The 17119-nt window shown below is 38.3% G+C and overlaps 3 protein-coding genes across 3 annotated transcripts; 2 read left to right on the forward strand and 1 right to left on the reverse strand.

The window, feature by feature from the left end:
* The first annotated feature begins 2692 nt into the window (after positions 1 to 2692).
* On the forward strand, positions 2693 to 12035 carry LOC121981730 (zinc finger CCCH domain-containing protein 36-like). The gene is made up of 5 exons (XM_042534419.1): positions 2693 to 2942; positions 9146 to 9329; positions 9817 to 9989; positions 10108 to 11459; positions 11541 to 12035. The coding sequence occupies exons 1-5, from the start codon at positions 2762 to 2764 to the stop codon at positions 11568 to 11570; spliced, it is 1920 nt and encodes a 639-aa protein (XP_042390353.1). The 5' UTR covers positions 2693 to 2761; the 3' UTR covers positions 11571 to 12035.
* Positions 12036 to 12141: 106 nt separating this feature from the next.
* LOC121981731 lies at positions 12142 to 13182 on the forward strand. The gene has a single exon (XM_042534420.1). It carries the CDS (start codon positions 12186 to 12188, stop codon positions 13134 to 13136), a length of 951 nt encoding a protein of 316 aa, XP_042390354.1. The 5' UTR covers positions 12142 to 12185; the 3' UTR covers positions 13137 to 13182.
* Positions 13183 to 13652: 470 nt separating this feature from the next.
* LOC121983234 (peroxidase 7-like) lies at positions 13653 to 15102 on the reverse strand. The gene is made up of 3 exons (XM_042536189.1): positions 14679 to 15102; positions 14263 to 14605; positions 13653 to 14187 (listed from the first exon to the last, which is right to left on the reverse strand). Exons 1-3 carry the CDS (start codon positions 14916 to 14918, stop codon positions 13772 to 13774), a joined length of 999 nt encoding a protein of 332 aa, XP_042392123.1. The 5' UTR covers positions 14919 to 15102; the 3' UTR covers positions 13653 to 13771.
* Between the last annotated feature and the right edge of the window lie 2017 nt (positions 15103 to 17119).

The raw sequence follows: 17119 nt of genomic DNA on the forward strand, positions 1-17119 counted from the left end.
ATAACCTGAAATTATCTGCTCAGGTCATCTCGACAGATAAATTGAATTTAACTTGGTGTATTTAAATTCAGCTAATTTTCAAAATCTCCGATAATAAATTATTTTATCGAACAGAACCAATAGTTATCATTCTTTAAATGTGTCGAACAAAATGTTTTATAGATAAAGTACTTGTTTCAAATACTTTCCATGTTACTAAGATGATAGTAAATGAGAATTTGGATGAAATTATTGAATTTCATAATAGGTAATTCGATTATTCAATTTCGTATTAATATTTAATCATTTTATAAATATAACTAAATATTAATACAACATTAATTTTAAAGGTTATTATCAATTACAAGATCCCAAATTCAATCTGTATTATTTTACCGTCATCTACTTAAATAATTTTAGAAGAACTTTTGACTATAAAAGTCTATTTTAGGACTATAGTGCAAGTTTATGAAAATAATGAGGTCTAATTGATATTTTACTCTAAATTCCATTGTGATTTTACTCTGTGTTTTGTTAGATAACAAAATCTGATATATAATATATTATTATCTATAATTATGTGAAATAGGATTACACTTCTACAATTTTATGTTGTACTTGTAATCGATTTTGTTTTGTCTGCCTATAGGTTGAGAGTTTTTGGATTTATACGAGGATCGTAGGTGTAGAGGCTTACGAAAATTTATCATATTTATTATGCAAAAAATATCTGAGAAGGTCACTCTAGTGGATGATAATTTTTATTGTGAAAGGTGTGCCCATTTTGACATGATTCGAAATTTGAGATTTGCTCAATTAATATAAGATAATCTTCTACACTATGTTATTTATTAGAGCAATCAATGTATCCTTAGATTTTGATATTTGAATAAAAAATTTAAATAAAAGTTTGTATCTGTGTTTGATATGCATTGTTAAGTGTGCAAGTGACAAGTACAAGGAAAGACCAAGTGTGATCTTGGCAATGGTGAAGTCAAGCATAGGAGTCTTGGCGATATAAATCCAAGCTTAAGGCTTGGCCATGTAAGTCTAACTATCCAAGTGTAACTTGGCAAGATGAAGACCCGAAGCAAGGAGCTCTTGGTAAGGATGAAGACCCGGAGCAAGAAGCTCTTGGCAAGTGAAGTCCCAGAAGCAAGGAGCTTCTTGGCAAGGATAAAGACCAGGAGGTAAGGAGTTTCTTGGCAAAGGAAGACCCGACAATAAGGACAAGACCAAAGGAAGCTCTTGAAGGCAAGACGTGAAGGATGAGAAAACATCCGAGGGACACAAGGTTGATGGAGGAGGTTAGAAGACAAGGTCAAGGTTGTACGGGCGAGGGTGAGTACATGAGTGATTCTACTCGGGGGTAAAACCCAAGTTAGGGTTTTGCCAGTCAACTAGCAAATTCACCAGTCAACTAGTAAAGTCACCAGTCAATTGGTCTAGTCGACTAGGCAGCTTCTGTTCGCTCAACCCATGAAGATCAGTCGACTGATCCATGGTGAGCAGTCAACTGACATCAAGCCGTTAGGTTGTAATAGTTGAATTCCATAGAGACCAGTCGACTGGTGGCGAAAACATAGCTTGGGTGTTTCCTCCCAAGCTCTATATAATGGAACTCGGATGGCTGGATTGGGTGACGAAATTAGATGTGGTTAATCCGTAATAAAGTCTCCAAAGCTCATAGCAATCCAAGAGTTCTTAATCGAGTTTATATTGAGGTTTCTCCACCAACAAGAAGGATTGAGCTAGCCGGAGTTCCAGAGATAAATTCATCAATAAATTGAGAGATCATCCACCATATAGACAACCGCGTGAAGTAAGAGCATCATCTCCGAACTACGTAAACAAATGTGTTAGGGTTTATTTCCTTTGCTCTTATCTCTAGGATTAGCTTTCATATTTAGTTGTGTGTATTTTTGCTGAACTAATAAGTATAGAAAAATGAACGAAGTGGGTAATTATCTATTTACCCCTCTAGCCGATTATTAAGGTCCCATCATTATTTTAATGTGATATATTAGGATTTATTTAAAAATTTATGGTTTGATAGGTTCAAGATTTAAGTCAGAGTTGTAGACAATACTAAAAAAAATACTCGTTTCCTACGTTGGGATAGAGAGTAGGTTGAAACTTATTCAAAAAACAGAACTCTTAGTTGAAGCGCCAAAATGAAAAATAAGATTTTCATCATCGATTTTAAATATATATTTTTTTAATTTTTCTTAATCTATTAAAAATCAACCTAATATTTGAGGACTTCAATTTATTTAAGAAAGTTTTTCAAAATTTATAATTTTTTATTTTCTAATTGTAGGATTTATAATTAATTTAGTCTATTTGTATTTTAAATAATCTTTTTTCGAAGTGATTAAAAATTAATATTTTATAAAAAAGAATTATCTATGTCACGTAGTATTCCTAAAGGTCGCTCATAATGTAATTTATTCAGGAAATTTATATCCGACTGAACGAGTAGAGGGTGGGAATTTTTTTTTTAAAAAAAACTTATTTATGTCATCGATCTCTGGAAGGATACAGTGGGCTTCATTATAAAATCGTGTGGAGCCCCTCTTATTTTTTTCTTCTTCCATTTAGAGTTTGCACTTCTATTTTGATGAAAGGACGTGACGGAAAGTTCTGTAGTTTGAAAGGGCTAGAATGTAATTTTGGTTTAACATAAAAGGTAATTTTTGTCTGAGTACACGGCGGACATTGTTTTAAGGCGCCGTGGTTTTTCTTCGGTGTTTGCCTTGGTAGCCTTCGCCGCCGCCGAAAGATGCCGGAACCCTCGCCGAAGTCGGACCGTGCTTCTCCCTCACTTCCATTGCAGGTTGCTGATTCCCTGGCCGACGATTGCGTGTCCCCGGAGGAGGATCGAAGGGAGATCGGAGAAGAGGGCGAGAGAGTGGCGGAAGAGGAACGAGACGAGGGGCGGCGACGCGATGACGAGGTCAATGGTGTGCCCTTTTATCCATCCGTTTCTCTTCTATGTTTTAGAATCTTTTGGACCCATTTCGTGATTTTGGTTCCTGGTTTCGTTCCTTTCCCGCATTGGATTTTGATGTTTCTGCAGGAGATGATACTTTGTAGTTGTCCTGATGCATCCACTGAGCATATTGAAGTTGAGAAGCAACGATTTGTCTCATTTTTTTATGTACAGGATGATTTAGAATTCTTGGAGGGTTTATGCCCTTTTGCCTCGCCTATTGGCGCACTTGTAGTTTTATGTCGTAACTATTTTTGCTTAGATTTTGTCATCCGATGGCATGGATATCTCTAGTGTAGGGCCTTGTTGCGTTCTTTAACAATTTCACCTGTCCCGATGAAGATCTAGTGATCTACACTACACCCTGATTGGGTTTGCGTAGCAACGATAGATGGCTTGCGGATGGATGACAAAGTTAACTTTTTTGTGGGGGTGTAAGATTTTTACATCCCTCCTAGGTTGCTTTTCCATCGCTTGCCCATCATAAAATTTAATATAACATATTTATATATTAAATTCCCCCTTCATGAACCCACACTACATAAGAAGAGACATGTAGCATGAATGGTTACCCCATAACATGCTCGCCTTGGCCTTCCCTGATTCTTATGTGGGGTGGAGATGAGGTGTTAATCCACGTGCATCCCTAGTAAGCACATAAATGGCTCGTATTTTTTAAAGGTAAATTAATTATATTTGTAACAACCAGGTCCAATGAGAATGGGAAGTTGGGAAGTGATCATTGGGGTTGCGAGTTCAAACATGGTGTGACTCTTGGTAAGCTTCTAAGCCATTTGGGTAGGAAAATCTAGGAACATATATCAAAGCTGAGAAAATGTGACTAGCACTGAGGGTTACTTGCCTTAAATGAATTAAATATGTATTCCCATAATAATTTGGCTTTTGCTAGAATTGACTGATTTCTCTATAAGGACTCTTTAGTTAAGCTATAAGTGGGCTTGGTGTGGAGTAATGTGTAACCATTTGGAAAGCTCCTCACTTTGGCTTTGAATTCCACAATGAGATAAAACCATGAAGTTGATATATATGATACAGACTCTGCGGACAATGCAAGAATGTTACTAAGTACATCGCATGTTACGTACTAGCATCTGAGAAGGATCCTTCTAATATGATATATGGTTTGAGGATGAACCAACTGAAGATGGTGGGGTTGTAATACTCTAGTTTCTTGAGGGTAGGGAATGATCAACAAGCAAAGAGCAACAAGGTACGTTTCTTGATAGGCTTCAAGGCGCAAGGAAAAGGAATGTGTAGGAACACATGTTGAAACAAGAAAAAATGTACTAAACCATGAGTGCAACTTGCCTTAAATAGATTTCTCAACAATGAAATGTCTTTTTGTAATATTTGTTGGTTTCTCTTTAAAAACTCCCGCAGTTAAGCATGATACACGTGAAGCAATTCCAGAATGAGTAATCACTAGGAAAAACTATGAGAATAATATGTGACATTGGCCAAAGTAGGCAACACTTCAATGTTGTTAAGTAAATGATGTGTTACAATATTGACGGTAATATATAACATGATGTGCTAAAAATGTAAATTTATATTTATCTTACAATATTTTAAACTATGGTTTATATATATATATATATATATATATATATATAGTAATTTTATCCCGGGTGACATCCGTACGTGACGCGCATGAAGCTTCCACCAGTGAGTTCCAAGAAAGGGCACATTGGGTCTATTACACGCATTCTTATCTTGTATTTTGCAAGAGGTTGTTTTCACGATTATATAATATATTAAATTAATCAACTTAAACAATAAAAGTAAAATCTACATCTACTTCTTAGCAGTAAATTAAACATTCTTAGTAATTAATAATTCCAAATAAACATTTTGCATATGAACCTTAGCAATAAAAAATGCAGAATGCAACATAAAAAATGCATATTAACCAACTTATATAATTCATATAAAAAAATTGTACACCGATGCATGAAGCTCCCACCAATGTGGAGTCAGGGGAAGAGTCTATTATACGCAGCCTTACCTGCTTTGCAAGAGGTTGTAGGTCGCACAACAATAATTTTACCGGTTCGCTAAGGCTCCCCTTCCAACTTATATAATTCATATATGAATGATATATTGTATGTTTCTTTAAGCAACACAACTAATGTTTCTTATTTGTTAATTTAATAAAATTATTTGATTATTTAGATATTAATTTAGGCATAACTTGATGTGATTTGGACTTTAAAAGCCTAGGGATGGTTTTAGCCTATATAATTGTTGTACTACTTTCAATGGATTCAATTTAGACCCTTACTCCAAAATGCATGTGGCCCCATGAGTGGTTTATGTTGAAGTTTTTTCTAAATAACAAGCCTTGATAGAAATAAATAATTAACTAAAACTAGATACGCATTATTAGAAGTTAGAACTTAGAGGATGCATATCATCTTACTTAATGAAGATTTGTCGTAACTTTTGACTAAATAAATATTGATAGCATCGTGCTTAATTATTAATACCATAGTTGTTAGAATTGTACATATAGTTTTGGATAGTAGAATCATGGCATAGAATTGTAGGATCCTATAGTTTAATTAAATATATTATAATTATAACATTTACATCTATCATACATAATAACTTTCATTTTTATATGTTGTATTAATATGAACTTTTTACATGCATCATTCCATTCTCATGAAGCATAAATAAAATTGAATGCGTTAAGTTCTTACTTATTGTTCTTTCTTCATTAGGCAAGTAGTAACTTCATATCTATAAAGATAAATGATAATTATAAAATTGATGAAAGTGACAATTTTAAAAGAGATTCTTCTATTTATGACTTAATAAGAATCTTATATAATCAGTGTTCTAAATGGCGGTTGAGGCGGCCGCCTAGGCGGGAGGCCAGCATCAACCGCACCGTCTCAAGCAAAGGAAGTGCTTTAGGTGGTAACTCACCTCCTTCCGCCACTGCCGCGCCTAGAACCACCACCGTTGCCTCCACTGCCGCAGTTTCACCACCGTGACAAGTCCGGACATGTCACTTGGGCCCAACAACGTGTCCAAATGTGTCGCGCAAGCCTGAAAGCATTGCGCGAGCTCAGTGACCGGTCGGAATGCGCCGTCGTGATCGGTGATGCTTTCGGGCAATGCATCGAACTCGTCGCCTGACCAAAACGGGATACGCGGTTTAATTAAACTTTAGGTTAATAATTTTAATCAACTCTAACTATGATTGAGATAATTTAAATAGACTTAATTAAAGCCTAATAAATTTTATATATATATATATATATATATATATATATATATATATAATTATTTTATTTTTAAATATTTAGATTAAATTTTTTATCACTGTCTAGGCGGTAGGCGGTTGATAACCGCCCCACCACCAACCTACCGTCATTTACAACATTGTATATAATTAAGAACTTGCTCAAACAAATGATAAAAAAAAAAAAAAGGGCAACCCGGTGCACGAAGCTCCCGCTATGCGGGATCCCGGGGAAGGATCCATTGTACGCAACCTTACCTTTTTGCAAGAGGCTGTGGAATTTCTAGGATTCGAACCCGTGACCTTTTGGTCACAAAGCAACAACTTTATCGTTGCTCAAACAAATGATGGCACAAAAAAATAATTGTTATATTAAATATTAATTTTTAGGATGTCTAATTGGACCTAAATATGTCCTATAATTGTCGGGCATGTTGGGACCTAGATCTTACGTAAAGTAAACATAGAATCGGATTGTAGATTCTTAATGTCCTGAATGATTTCAAATACTATTTGAGATCTAAAATGTTTAGGCCAGTTCAGTAAAACTACAAGATCCCAAGGTTCGGACTGCTATCTTAAGTGTATCACAATAGCTAATCTGAATTTGACAATACCCAATGTTTGAGAAGAATAAAGCTTGTTGATGGATACATAGAATGAGAATGAGAGAACTTGATAGTGACTTAGATATCATGATACATCTAAGTTGTCTACCATTTGAGTACAATGAATTTCTATATCGAATTAATTTGATGAGGAAATTTCTTATTGCCCATTTCTTTTCAATTCTTAATGGGTGAAATAAAAAAATATTTTGTACCTTTTCATCAATGGAAGATACAAATCTATATTTTTTATGATTCAATGTCAACTTACACCAACTATTCTATTATGTTATTGAAAATATGATATTATGTTACAACATTTTAGATAACAAAACTATTATGGATAAATTAAAATTATTTTTAATGTATTTTGTAATTTCTATGCCAAATTTACTATCCATAATTTGATATGATGTAGGATTCAAAGGTTCACTAAAATAATTCATCAGATGAACCTAAAAGATAACCTTATGATTTGTTGGTCATTTGGTTTTAAGTGCTAGTTGCAGATTACTTTGTATTACCTCACTCTTATCTAATTCACCTTTTTTTGTTTAATTATATAAGTAATTTTAGATGTATTTGCTAATAAAGACTCCATATGCATCTCATGCCCATATAATATACTATTGGCCCTATGTATTAGTATGATCATTGACTATCTATATATACTTTAAAAACCATGGTTGCCATCGGAGCAATGGTGCAATGGTTAGGCCCTCTAATGAATAACCAAAGGATCTAAGGTTTGAATTTCAGCTGCAGCGCACTGCAAGGGATTTTCCCCCTAGTGAGAAGCGGGTCTAAGAATGCTAGCCATCTCGATGAGCCTCCGTGAGCACTTCCCGATTTACCTAGTGGCCGGTGGAAAACTTTTGTGGGGCAGGCTGGTTACCCCTAGGATTGGTCGATTCACAGAGCTAGATACCTAGTGCTAACTAACAAAAACCATGGTTGCCTCCCATATGCATCATATCCTTTTTATTTTCAAGTCAGACTTCTCTATCTTTAATTATTTTTAGCTAAGCACGTTGGTGACTTGTTTTCAGAAACCAATAGCTCTACCGCTACTATTGATCCTCATGGCTCCATTATAGTAACTATAGTTGTCAAAATTGGCTAACATTGATACAAATCACCTGTAATTTACCTAGAAATGAGTTAAATTCCATGAAAAATATATCAAAATGATTGAAATCTGGCTAAATCAAGAGTGGAAGTATGAGATCTATTCAAATTTAGTTGAAATAAGTTGAAGTTGGAAACTCAGCGATTTAACAAACCTCTTGCTTGTCTCGGCTCGGTTTCTAGCAAATGTGCACAAGACGATGAAAGACTCTTCTTTACCCTCTTGAATTCCAATTTAAATTTCTCAGCATCGTCACCACTCAAGATTTTCACAAGATTGATAACTCAACCTTGCTATTGCTTATAAACGACCACAAGTTAGATTAAGTGCCTCATTTTTATTCTCAAAACAGAATTGAGAGAAATTAATGCTAATTGACAGAAATAGTATAAAAATATTTGTTGTGATTTAAGTCTCAATTAAGTTTCCTAGTATGTTGAATTTTATTTAATTAATATTATAATCTTATTCAATTTTATAGTGATAGATTTTTAACATTTGCTGTTATAGAATTTGATTTTATTATTTGTTATAATATATTTGTGTTTTTCTTTCATATTAGTTAAATGGTAGTTTGGTGCACGAAGCTCCTTCCAACGTAGGGTCTCAAGAAGGATCGAACCACATTAGATTTACTGTACATAACCTTATCCTGTATTGTAAGAGGTTGTTCCATGACTCGAACCTATGATCATAAGGTCACACGGTAACAACTTTACCGTTGCGCCAACGCTCCCTTCTGCGTTCATATAACTAGATAATATTTATTATTTTTTGATGATCTAGTGTGTGTATGTGTGTGTATTTGATAATGATAATAATTAATAATGTCATTATTAATATTGTGATAATGATAGTAATAAGTTGTACGTTGTTATATGATATTTGGTGAAACATAATGTACAATATTATTATGAGTGAATACAATTTGTTATTTTATATATGAACCTTTCTTTTAATTTTTCCCTTAATGTTTCATAATCACTAGCCCCCACTCATTTATAACGAGTGATATTAATGGTTCTTTTACCATCTGAGCTTTTTGCTGATACCAATTTTGACAACCATCTTAGTTACATCGGAAATTTCTATTTTTGAATTGATGTTCTTTTAAGCCATTTCCTTGACGATGTTTGACCATCTTTGTGGTTGTCCTTTTAATGTAGATACAAGCAAAAAACAGGAAGGCTGTTGCAAGAATCCAAAGTCAATTTCTTCCAATTCTGAGAGATCTTTTGTCAATTCATCAAATTCTCATGCCCAGTATTTTAGGGATGGTGATCTTGGCAATGGTTCTCCATCTAAGTTGCATTACAAAAAGACATCTGAAGACAAAAATGAAGAGCTCTGGTAAGGTTCTGGACAACACGTATTAGTTAACTCAAAAATAGTTTCTACAACCAACTTTGCCACAGATATTCATTAAGGTTAGAGTCGACAATGACAATTCGGAGCTGATTGCAGCGACGGAGTCCCTTTATTAGTTAATAGAAGAGTATTTTTAGCAAATAATATGATGGTTGTATGGAAAGGAAACATTAGATTGTCCTACCAAAAAGGATACAATTCCATATTCTGATACATCACAGCTAAATGTTATGTTATTTATAATAGTGAGCTCCTTTCACATATATTGGAACTCATATTTCACAGCGTGATTATTGAAGGACTTACATTTGGAAATTATGCTAGATTACTAATTACAATATTCAACTCCACACAGAACTGAAACTCATACTTCACAGTTAGACAGTATATCTTCTGTTTATCTATTTATGTTGCTTTCTCCCTTTTATATCAATGCTTAGACAGTAATCGTACTCTGTGTCTTTCTCAGCCAACCTAAAAAAAGGCCATGGAGTTCTCCTTTTATTCAGCATGAACGTGAAAATAAAAATCCTGCAATTGTTTGCGATTTTTTTGCTCAAGGTTGGTGCATCAAGGGAAGTTCTTGTAGATTTCTTCACAAGAAAGACGTGGTTGGCGACTCTGGTCTGGAGACACAGGAAGGTAAGGGTACTGCTGACAATTCCATTGATTGTCAATGCTAGTAAATGATGTATCTAGAATTTTATTGATTTACCATGTTTTAAATCTTTGATAAATGGAATTTTACTTGATTCAATAGGCATATCGGACATGCCAATTTCAGAATATTCAACAAAACCAGATTTCCATTTACAAAGGTCTCTTGTCAGAACGTACGGCAAGGAAATGCATGGATTGTCTGAATTCAAGAGCCATGATATTCTTCATGCATCAAAGAACTTTTGTGATGAGCATTTTCAATCTGGCAGTGGTAGGACATCTGCTCTCCTATGCGATGAAGTAAGACAGGAATCAATGTTCCAAAGAAAAAACACAATAACAGGACTAGTACCTATGGTTGATTTTACTGCTGATAGATACTCAACTAGTGGAGAGATTTCATCAAGACATTTTTCAAATGAAAGAATGATGTACAAGGAAATGCCAATTGGCGATCATAGAAATGATGCATCTTCTTTGACAGAAAACCCATTAATTTCAGAATCTGTTTTGTTCTCTGGTGTATCATCTACACCAATCGATGTCCACAGAGATAGCGACGATGCCTATTCTTTTGGAGAAAAGCCAGATGACCTTTCTGGACAACATCGAGGGAGCTGCTTCACAATTCATGATTCTTCTTGTCTAACAAGTTTCAAGTCAAATTTTGACAACTCTACTTATTCAATTCAGGGATCTGCTGCAACTGAGTCACTTCATTCATTTGCTCAAGCAGGCACAAGATTTATTCATGGACTTCCAGTAAGTGATGAACGCGGAGATGTCCATACAATGTTAAACCACTGCAGCAATTTCACTACTTATGGACAGCCAAATGTTGCTGGGGATTCGTTGTCTCGGCTGCAACAAAATCTTGAAGAGAACACTTGGGAAAACTCTATACCTTTTCAACCGTCATTTTCCTTTGCTTCTTTTATTGAATCCTGTTCCGATAGCCAATTTGATGCCCTTGGCAGCAACATTGGTCATCCAAAAGAAGTCACAACTCCTGTATTAGCTGGAGATTTTAAACCAGGATATGATGCCAACAAATCTGCAAATTCTTTTACTTCTGCTAGCGACACAGCTACTGTGGCTCCTGGTCTCACCACAAATGACGAGAAAGGGAACATCCCTCGTATGACTGATCCTGCTCCTATTAATGATGCAAAAGTTGACAATAACATGAGAGATGTAAACAATTTAGATAATAATATTATGGAATCAAAGTCAATGAAGATGGTTTATGCAGCTTTGGTGGAATTCTTAAAGGAATTGCTAAAGCCATGGTGGAAGGAGGGTCACTTGAGTAGGGATACCCATAAGTTGATAGTTAAGAAGACAACAGAGAAAGTCTTAGGTGCATTGCAACCCCATCAAGTCCCTAATAGCCCGTTGTCAATACAACAATATTTATCCTCCTCCAGGCCAAAGCTTTTGAAACTAGTGGAGGTCTACTCTCTACCTTGGCAATCAAAACCTAAGTCTTATCTTTTTTTATATAAAAAAAATTCTATGTTTTTTTTTTTGCAGGCCTATGTGGATAAATATACTCAATCCTGACATGACTGCTCTTCTCGTGGATCTGATCTCTTCTTTCGGTGGGTATTATAAACTTACATTCATGCTTACTGCTTATGGTAAGCACGCAAACCTTTTCCCCTCCATTTCGATCCAGTTTTTCCTGGATTATGTATACTTTTTAATTGTCAAAGTCATAGCGAGAAATTGTAACATTAAATTTGGAGTTAAGGAATGGCCAAAGGCCATGGATAATTAAGGATATTTCGTGTTAAATGGATGCACATACTGAAGAAAGTTGGTTTGTGTTCTACTCGATGTTTTAAAGGGCATATGTAGACGTATTTAAAGTGTTTAAGGGATTTTAAATGTCAAATTAGAAGGTAAAAAGTGATTTGACCCGAAAGGAAACAAAAGGTCAAATCCGATATAAGAGGTTTTGTATATTCTTATTAATGGTCAACTCTACCAAGAATTGACCTTTGACGTTCGGGAGCAAGAAGATCATCTTAAGAACATGGACGACACTATGCCAACGTGCTTGCAACATCCAACTAAAGTCAGCGCTCTCGTTTTCAAATTCTTGAACTCGTTCCCGGCTCCGCTCACGGCCAAGAGGAAGAGCAGACGACTTCTCCTTCGAAGCTCAAGTTCCCAATGTCCATGGGGAGCGAGAGGAAGATCTCGGTGGATCCCCTCTCCTTGAAGCTTGTCGCCGAGGACGGAGGAGCTCCTCCGGCCGTCGACTCGCCCCTGTTCTTGCTTCCGCCGCTCGCGCAGCCCGATCTCTTCAGCGGCAGCCTCCAAGGAGGCTCCTTTAAATCGCCTAACTTGGCGCAGCAGCGGCACCACCTCGCGGCCGTCACCAGCCTCGGTCGGCAGCACTCCCTCGCTCTCTCCCGCTTCGCCGCCGAGCAGAGGGCGGCGCTTTGCCGGAGCAAGTCGTGCGGCGAGGGGCGGTCCTCCGTGCCTTCCGACGGCTTCATTGACATTTTGTCGAGCAGAGAGAGCGCCGCTCGAGTGGCCCCCGGTCGCCAGCAGAGCCACTCTGTGGGCTCGGGGGAACCACGAGCGGCGCAGCGGGTGAAATGTGGGTGCTTGTTCTTGCCCGGTTTGTCCCACAAGAAGAAGCAAATGAGCCTCCGGAATCGAAGCCAAATGGAGGAAGAAGGAGAAGACGAAGAGGAGGAGGAGGAGGAAGTAGAAGTCATGGACGCGAGCCACGTGTCGAGGACGGTCTCCCTTGAGAAATTCGAGAACGCGTCGTGGAATTCGTCGTCGCCGGTTTCTGGAAGTCCCAGAGGCTCCTTATTCCACTTTCCGACTGAGCTGTTGCTGATCGGCCGCAGCGAAACGAATTCGCCGGTGAGGGCGGCGTTCGTGTTCGACGGCGGCGCCGGGAACGCGAATACCGTACTGAAGCGGAGCTTGTCAAGGTTGGGGTCGAGCAAGTCGCAAGGGGCTCTTCTGTCGAACCGCCACGTGAGGTTCACGGCGACGGCGTCGCCCGTTTCAGAGCCGGCGTCGCCGTCGTCTGCTCCCATAACGCCGCGGTTGCAGAAGGCAAGAGAGGAATTTGATGCGTATTTAGAAGCACAATGCGCATAGGATACAAATCTTTGAAGATACGTATTTACTTTTTCTCCATTTTATATCCAAATCTGTGGCAAATTTTGCACAAAAAGAAGAGAAGAAGAATGTATCTATCTTGCGGGTTGTGAATGCTTATTTTATTCCGGTTAAGCAGCCGTAAGCACGCAGTAAAAATGCATAAAAGAGCTTCCATATCTTCCGCTCCTTATGATAAAACTCCCTGAGAGGCGATGAATATGAACAAATAAGAATTTTTATCACATTAGTAGAGATTGATCCTTTGAGTTTAATAACTATTTTGATTTTGGGTAGTTTTATCTATAGCTTGATTCTGTTCTGAATCCGAAGGATCGAATATCCTACGTATTCTTATCTTTTCTGGAATTGATACGATGGACCGCATATTTTAAATTGGTCTCCAGAAATTAAATAGTAATTAGACAAAATATAAACTAACGAACTAAAATCTTTATACTATTAAATTCTTTTATAATTTTGTATAGGAATAATAGCAAAAACTCTCCCACGACATCTGGAATGTCACAAACTGAATTGATCGGTACTCAACGAAGAAGCCAAATTACATTCACGATGTCTCGAAACACCACCAAAATACAAACTCCGTCAACACGTCGATCGACGACGATCGATCACTTCTTCTTCTCGTTCACAAAGTTGCAGTTGATCCTGACCTCCCCCTCGTCGTTGCCCTCCAGCACCAGCGCCTCCGCCAGGTTCTTCATCGACTTGGCGAACTGGTGCTTGAACACTCCTTCCTGCGACGCCAGCGCTTCCACGATGGGCTCCGTGCGCGAGTCGGAGGCCAGCAGCTGGTCCGTGCCCAGCAGCCCCATGTGTCGCTTCAGGTTCCGGTAGTACTCGTTGTCGAACTCGGTCGGCGTCGTGGGGTCAAAATCCACCTCCGTCGACGCCTGCCGGCACTTCCTCTTCAGGTAGTTCAGGTAGCGCGGGTCGATCGACGGGTCCGACTCCCCGGCCACGCCGCCGTAGTTGTACAGCCGGTGCTGGATCGCGCCGCACGTCGCTTTCCCGATGGTGTGCGCGCCTGATCCCATTCACGGATGATCCGTCAATTCCAAATAAATGTAATCGCTGGATGATCAAATTAAATTGGTCGGACCTGAGAGGACGACGAGGTCGAGGATGTCGAGCCCCAGCGAGTCGAAGAAGTCGATCAGTTCGGTGATGCTTTCGCGGCCGGTGGGGACGGCCTCCGCCTCCTTGGCTAGGGAGACCCGCCCGTCCTTCCTGCCGTATACGTTGTCCCAGTACGGCCCGCCGGCCTTCAGAGTGGCTTCCCGGGCGGCGGCCACGAGGATGTCGGCGCAGGACACCGTCTCGGGGCACGTCTTCTCCAGCTCCGCCTTGATGTCGTCGATCACGCGGAAACCTCTCAGAGACGCCGCCGCCGGAGATCTCCTTTCGCCGCCGGTGTTGTTCAACAAGATCGACGCATCGCATCCCTGCGCGCAATGCCCGACATTAATTGACAACACTTACACAAATATGATCACGTTCACGTCTCTCCCTGTGTACCCTGACAGCGCAATCGAAGAAGAGGAGGTGGATGAGGCTGGGACTGAGGGAGGAGTCAAGAGAATGCCAGTAGTCAATCTTGCAGCCGACGGTCTCCTCAAACCTGGGGCAGCTCCGTGAGTAGTAGTTTTTGGTCAGATATTCATCATCGTCCTCCGGAGGACCGGCAAGGGCGGCCGTGAGCAAGTAAGGGAGGAGGAGAAGGAGGAGGAAGAGGATGTGGAGAGGAGATGACCTCATTTTCGGGTAGCAAGGATAGATTCGTGTTCTTGACTTCTCGTGAGTATTAGTTACGTTGTTGCGAGATATATATATCCAGAGAGAGAGAGAGAGGGAGATCGGAGAAGAGGAAAGAGGAGAATCCGTTCGTGCATGCACGAACTAGAAGTCAAATTTAGTTGAAGAGGGGAAGAAGCTAGTAGTACGTGATGTGCAGTAATGTTTCTCCGGGTAGAAGTTCTTTGTTCTGTTTCTTTGTTTATTAAAATCCATTCTCCTGGAAGGAAGATGACGACGTTGATATATGTATTATTAAGTGATTTAAAATTGTAGAGTCAGCTTCTCGTTATATTTGATTAATTGGATTAAGCGTCTGATGTCAAATTAGTTTGAAACACTCAATATATAAGGGGTGTTTAATTTAGGGGAATAGGAGTAGGGAATGAGAATGAGAATTATTGATTGTCATTGTTAATGTTTTGATTATAGGAATAAAAATACAAATAAGGGAATGAATTCTTGAAATTGGGTAATAACTCATTCTCATGTACCTCCCCTTCAATGAGTCATTACCCTATTTTCATCAATCAAAATATTCCTTTATTCCAAAAGTACCCTTGAGCTAAAACTAAATTTTTCTCCCTTAATATCAAATATCAAAATATATTTATTTATTTTTTCTTTCATATCACTTCTCTCTCCTTGTTCTCTCTCATCATATTTTCTCTCTCATCATTTTATCACACACTTTCTCTCTCCTATCACACTCTCTTTCCTTTTTTCCCATCATTACACTTTCTCTCTCATCATACTTTCTCTCTCTTCAATCTCTTCCATCGTACTCTCTTCCTTCTTTTTTTCCTCATCATACTTTCTCTCTCATCATACTTTCTCTCTCCTCAATCTCTCCCATCACACTCCCTTTTCTCTTTTTTTCTCATTATACTTTCACTCTCATCATACTTTCTCTCTCCTCAATCTCTCTTGTCACACTCCCTCCTTTTTTTCCTCAACACACTTTCTCTCTCATCATACTTTCTCACTCTCTTTTCTCATTTTCTCTCATCACATTTTCTCTCTCTTCATTCTTTCACATCACACTTTCTCTCTCTTTATTCTCTCATCACACTTTCTCTCTCATCATTCTCTTTCATCATATTTTTCTCTCACATTCATCTTTCTCTCATATCTAATTTTTTCTCTTATTTTTCTTTAAGGGTAAAAAAGGAAATTTTGATTTATTCCGATAAAAAATATGCAACTAACCAAACATTGCTTTTAAGAGTGATATCTATGCTCATACCCATTCTCATTCCACAATACAATGATTCCTATTCCGATTCATATTCCTAACAAAGAACCAAACGCCCCCTAAATCTCTGATGATTCGTGTTCTTAAAATCAAACAGGGTTGGTCGCTTAAATAGAAAGAGAAACACTAGATGTTATATGAATAGGACAAAAGTTGAGAAACTTTGGATAAAAATCACAAGATGGTCGGTGTCCTATATTTTGTCTTTTTTTAAAAAATAGTATTCCCATTATCATTATTATTTTCTATCTAAATTCTAAATTAGTAATACACAGTACAATAACTATAATTTTATAACTACTATAATTTCATAATCGTTATAATATGAATATTAAATAAATCAAGTTGAATATATAATTGTAATAGCTACGAAATCATAATTACTATAATTGGATTGAATCGGTAGTTTTGCATTTCTGTTTCGCCTGACTGGCATCAGCTCACTCGACTTATCTGCTTCGCCCGATCGGCCACTTCGCTCGACCATCTACTCACTTGCAAGCTCGTTCGGATAAACTACCCAGCCGACCTACAACTCGACTGACCTTAATCTCGCTCTAGCTTCTCGGACAAACACCTGCTCGAGCAGACTCTGTTCGGCAAAGCTATCACCCGGTCGGCTACATTACATGATCTGCCACTTGGCCTCTACGCCCGCTCAACAACACATATCTCAGTTGATCTGCCCGCTCAACGACTCAATCTGATCGGTCGCTCTTTGGCACATTGCATAAACCAGTCCCTGCTGACAGTCTGAGATTATCCGCTCAAGTCATCTCGACTGTAAGTTGAATTTAATTCAGTGTAGTTTAAATTCAGCTCATACCCCATAAATCTCCGGCATCAGATTGTTTCAGCCAACAGAAAGGACATCAACTAGCAAATCCAATGGAGTTTGCCTCTACTTGTA

Source organism: Zingiber officinale, chromosome 5A (assembly GCF_018446385.1).
Source record: "Zingiber officinale cultivar Zhangliang chromosome 5A, Zo_v1.1, whole genome shotgun sequence".
Classification (NCBI taxonomy): domain Eukaryota; kingdom Viridiplantae; phylum Streptophyta; class Magnoliopsida; order Zingiberales; family Zingiberaceae; genus Zingiber; species Zingiber officinale.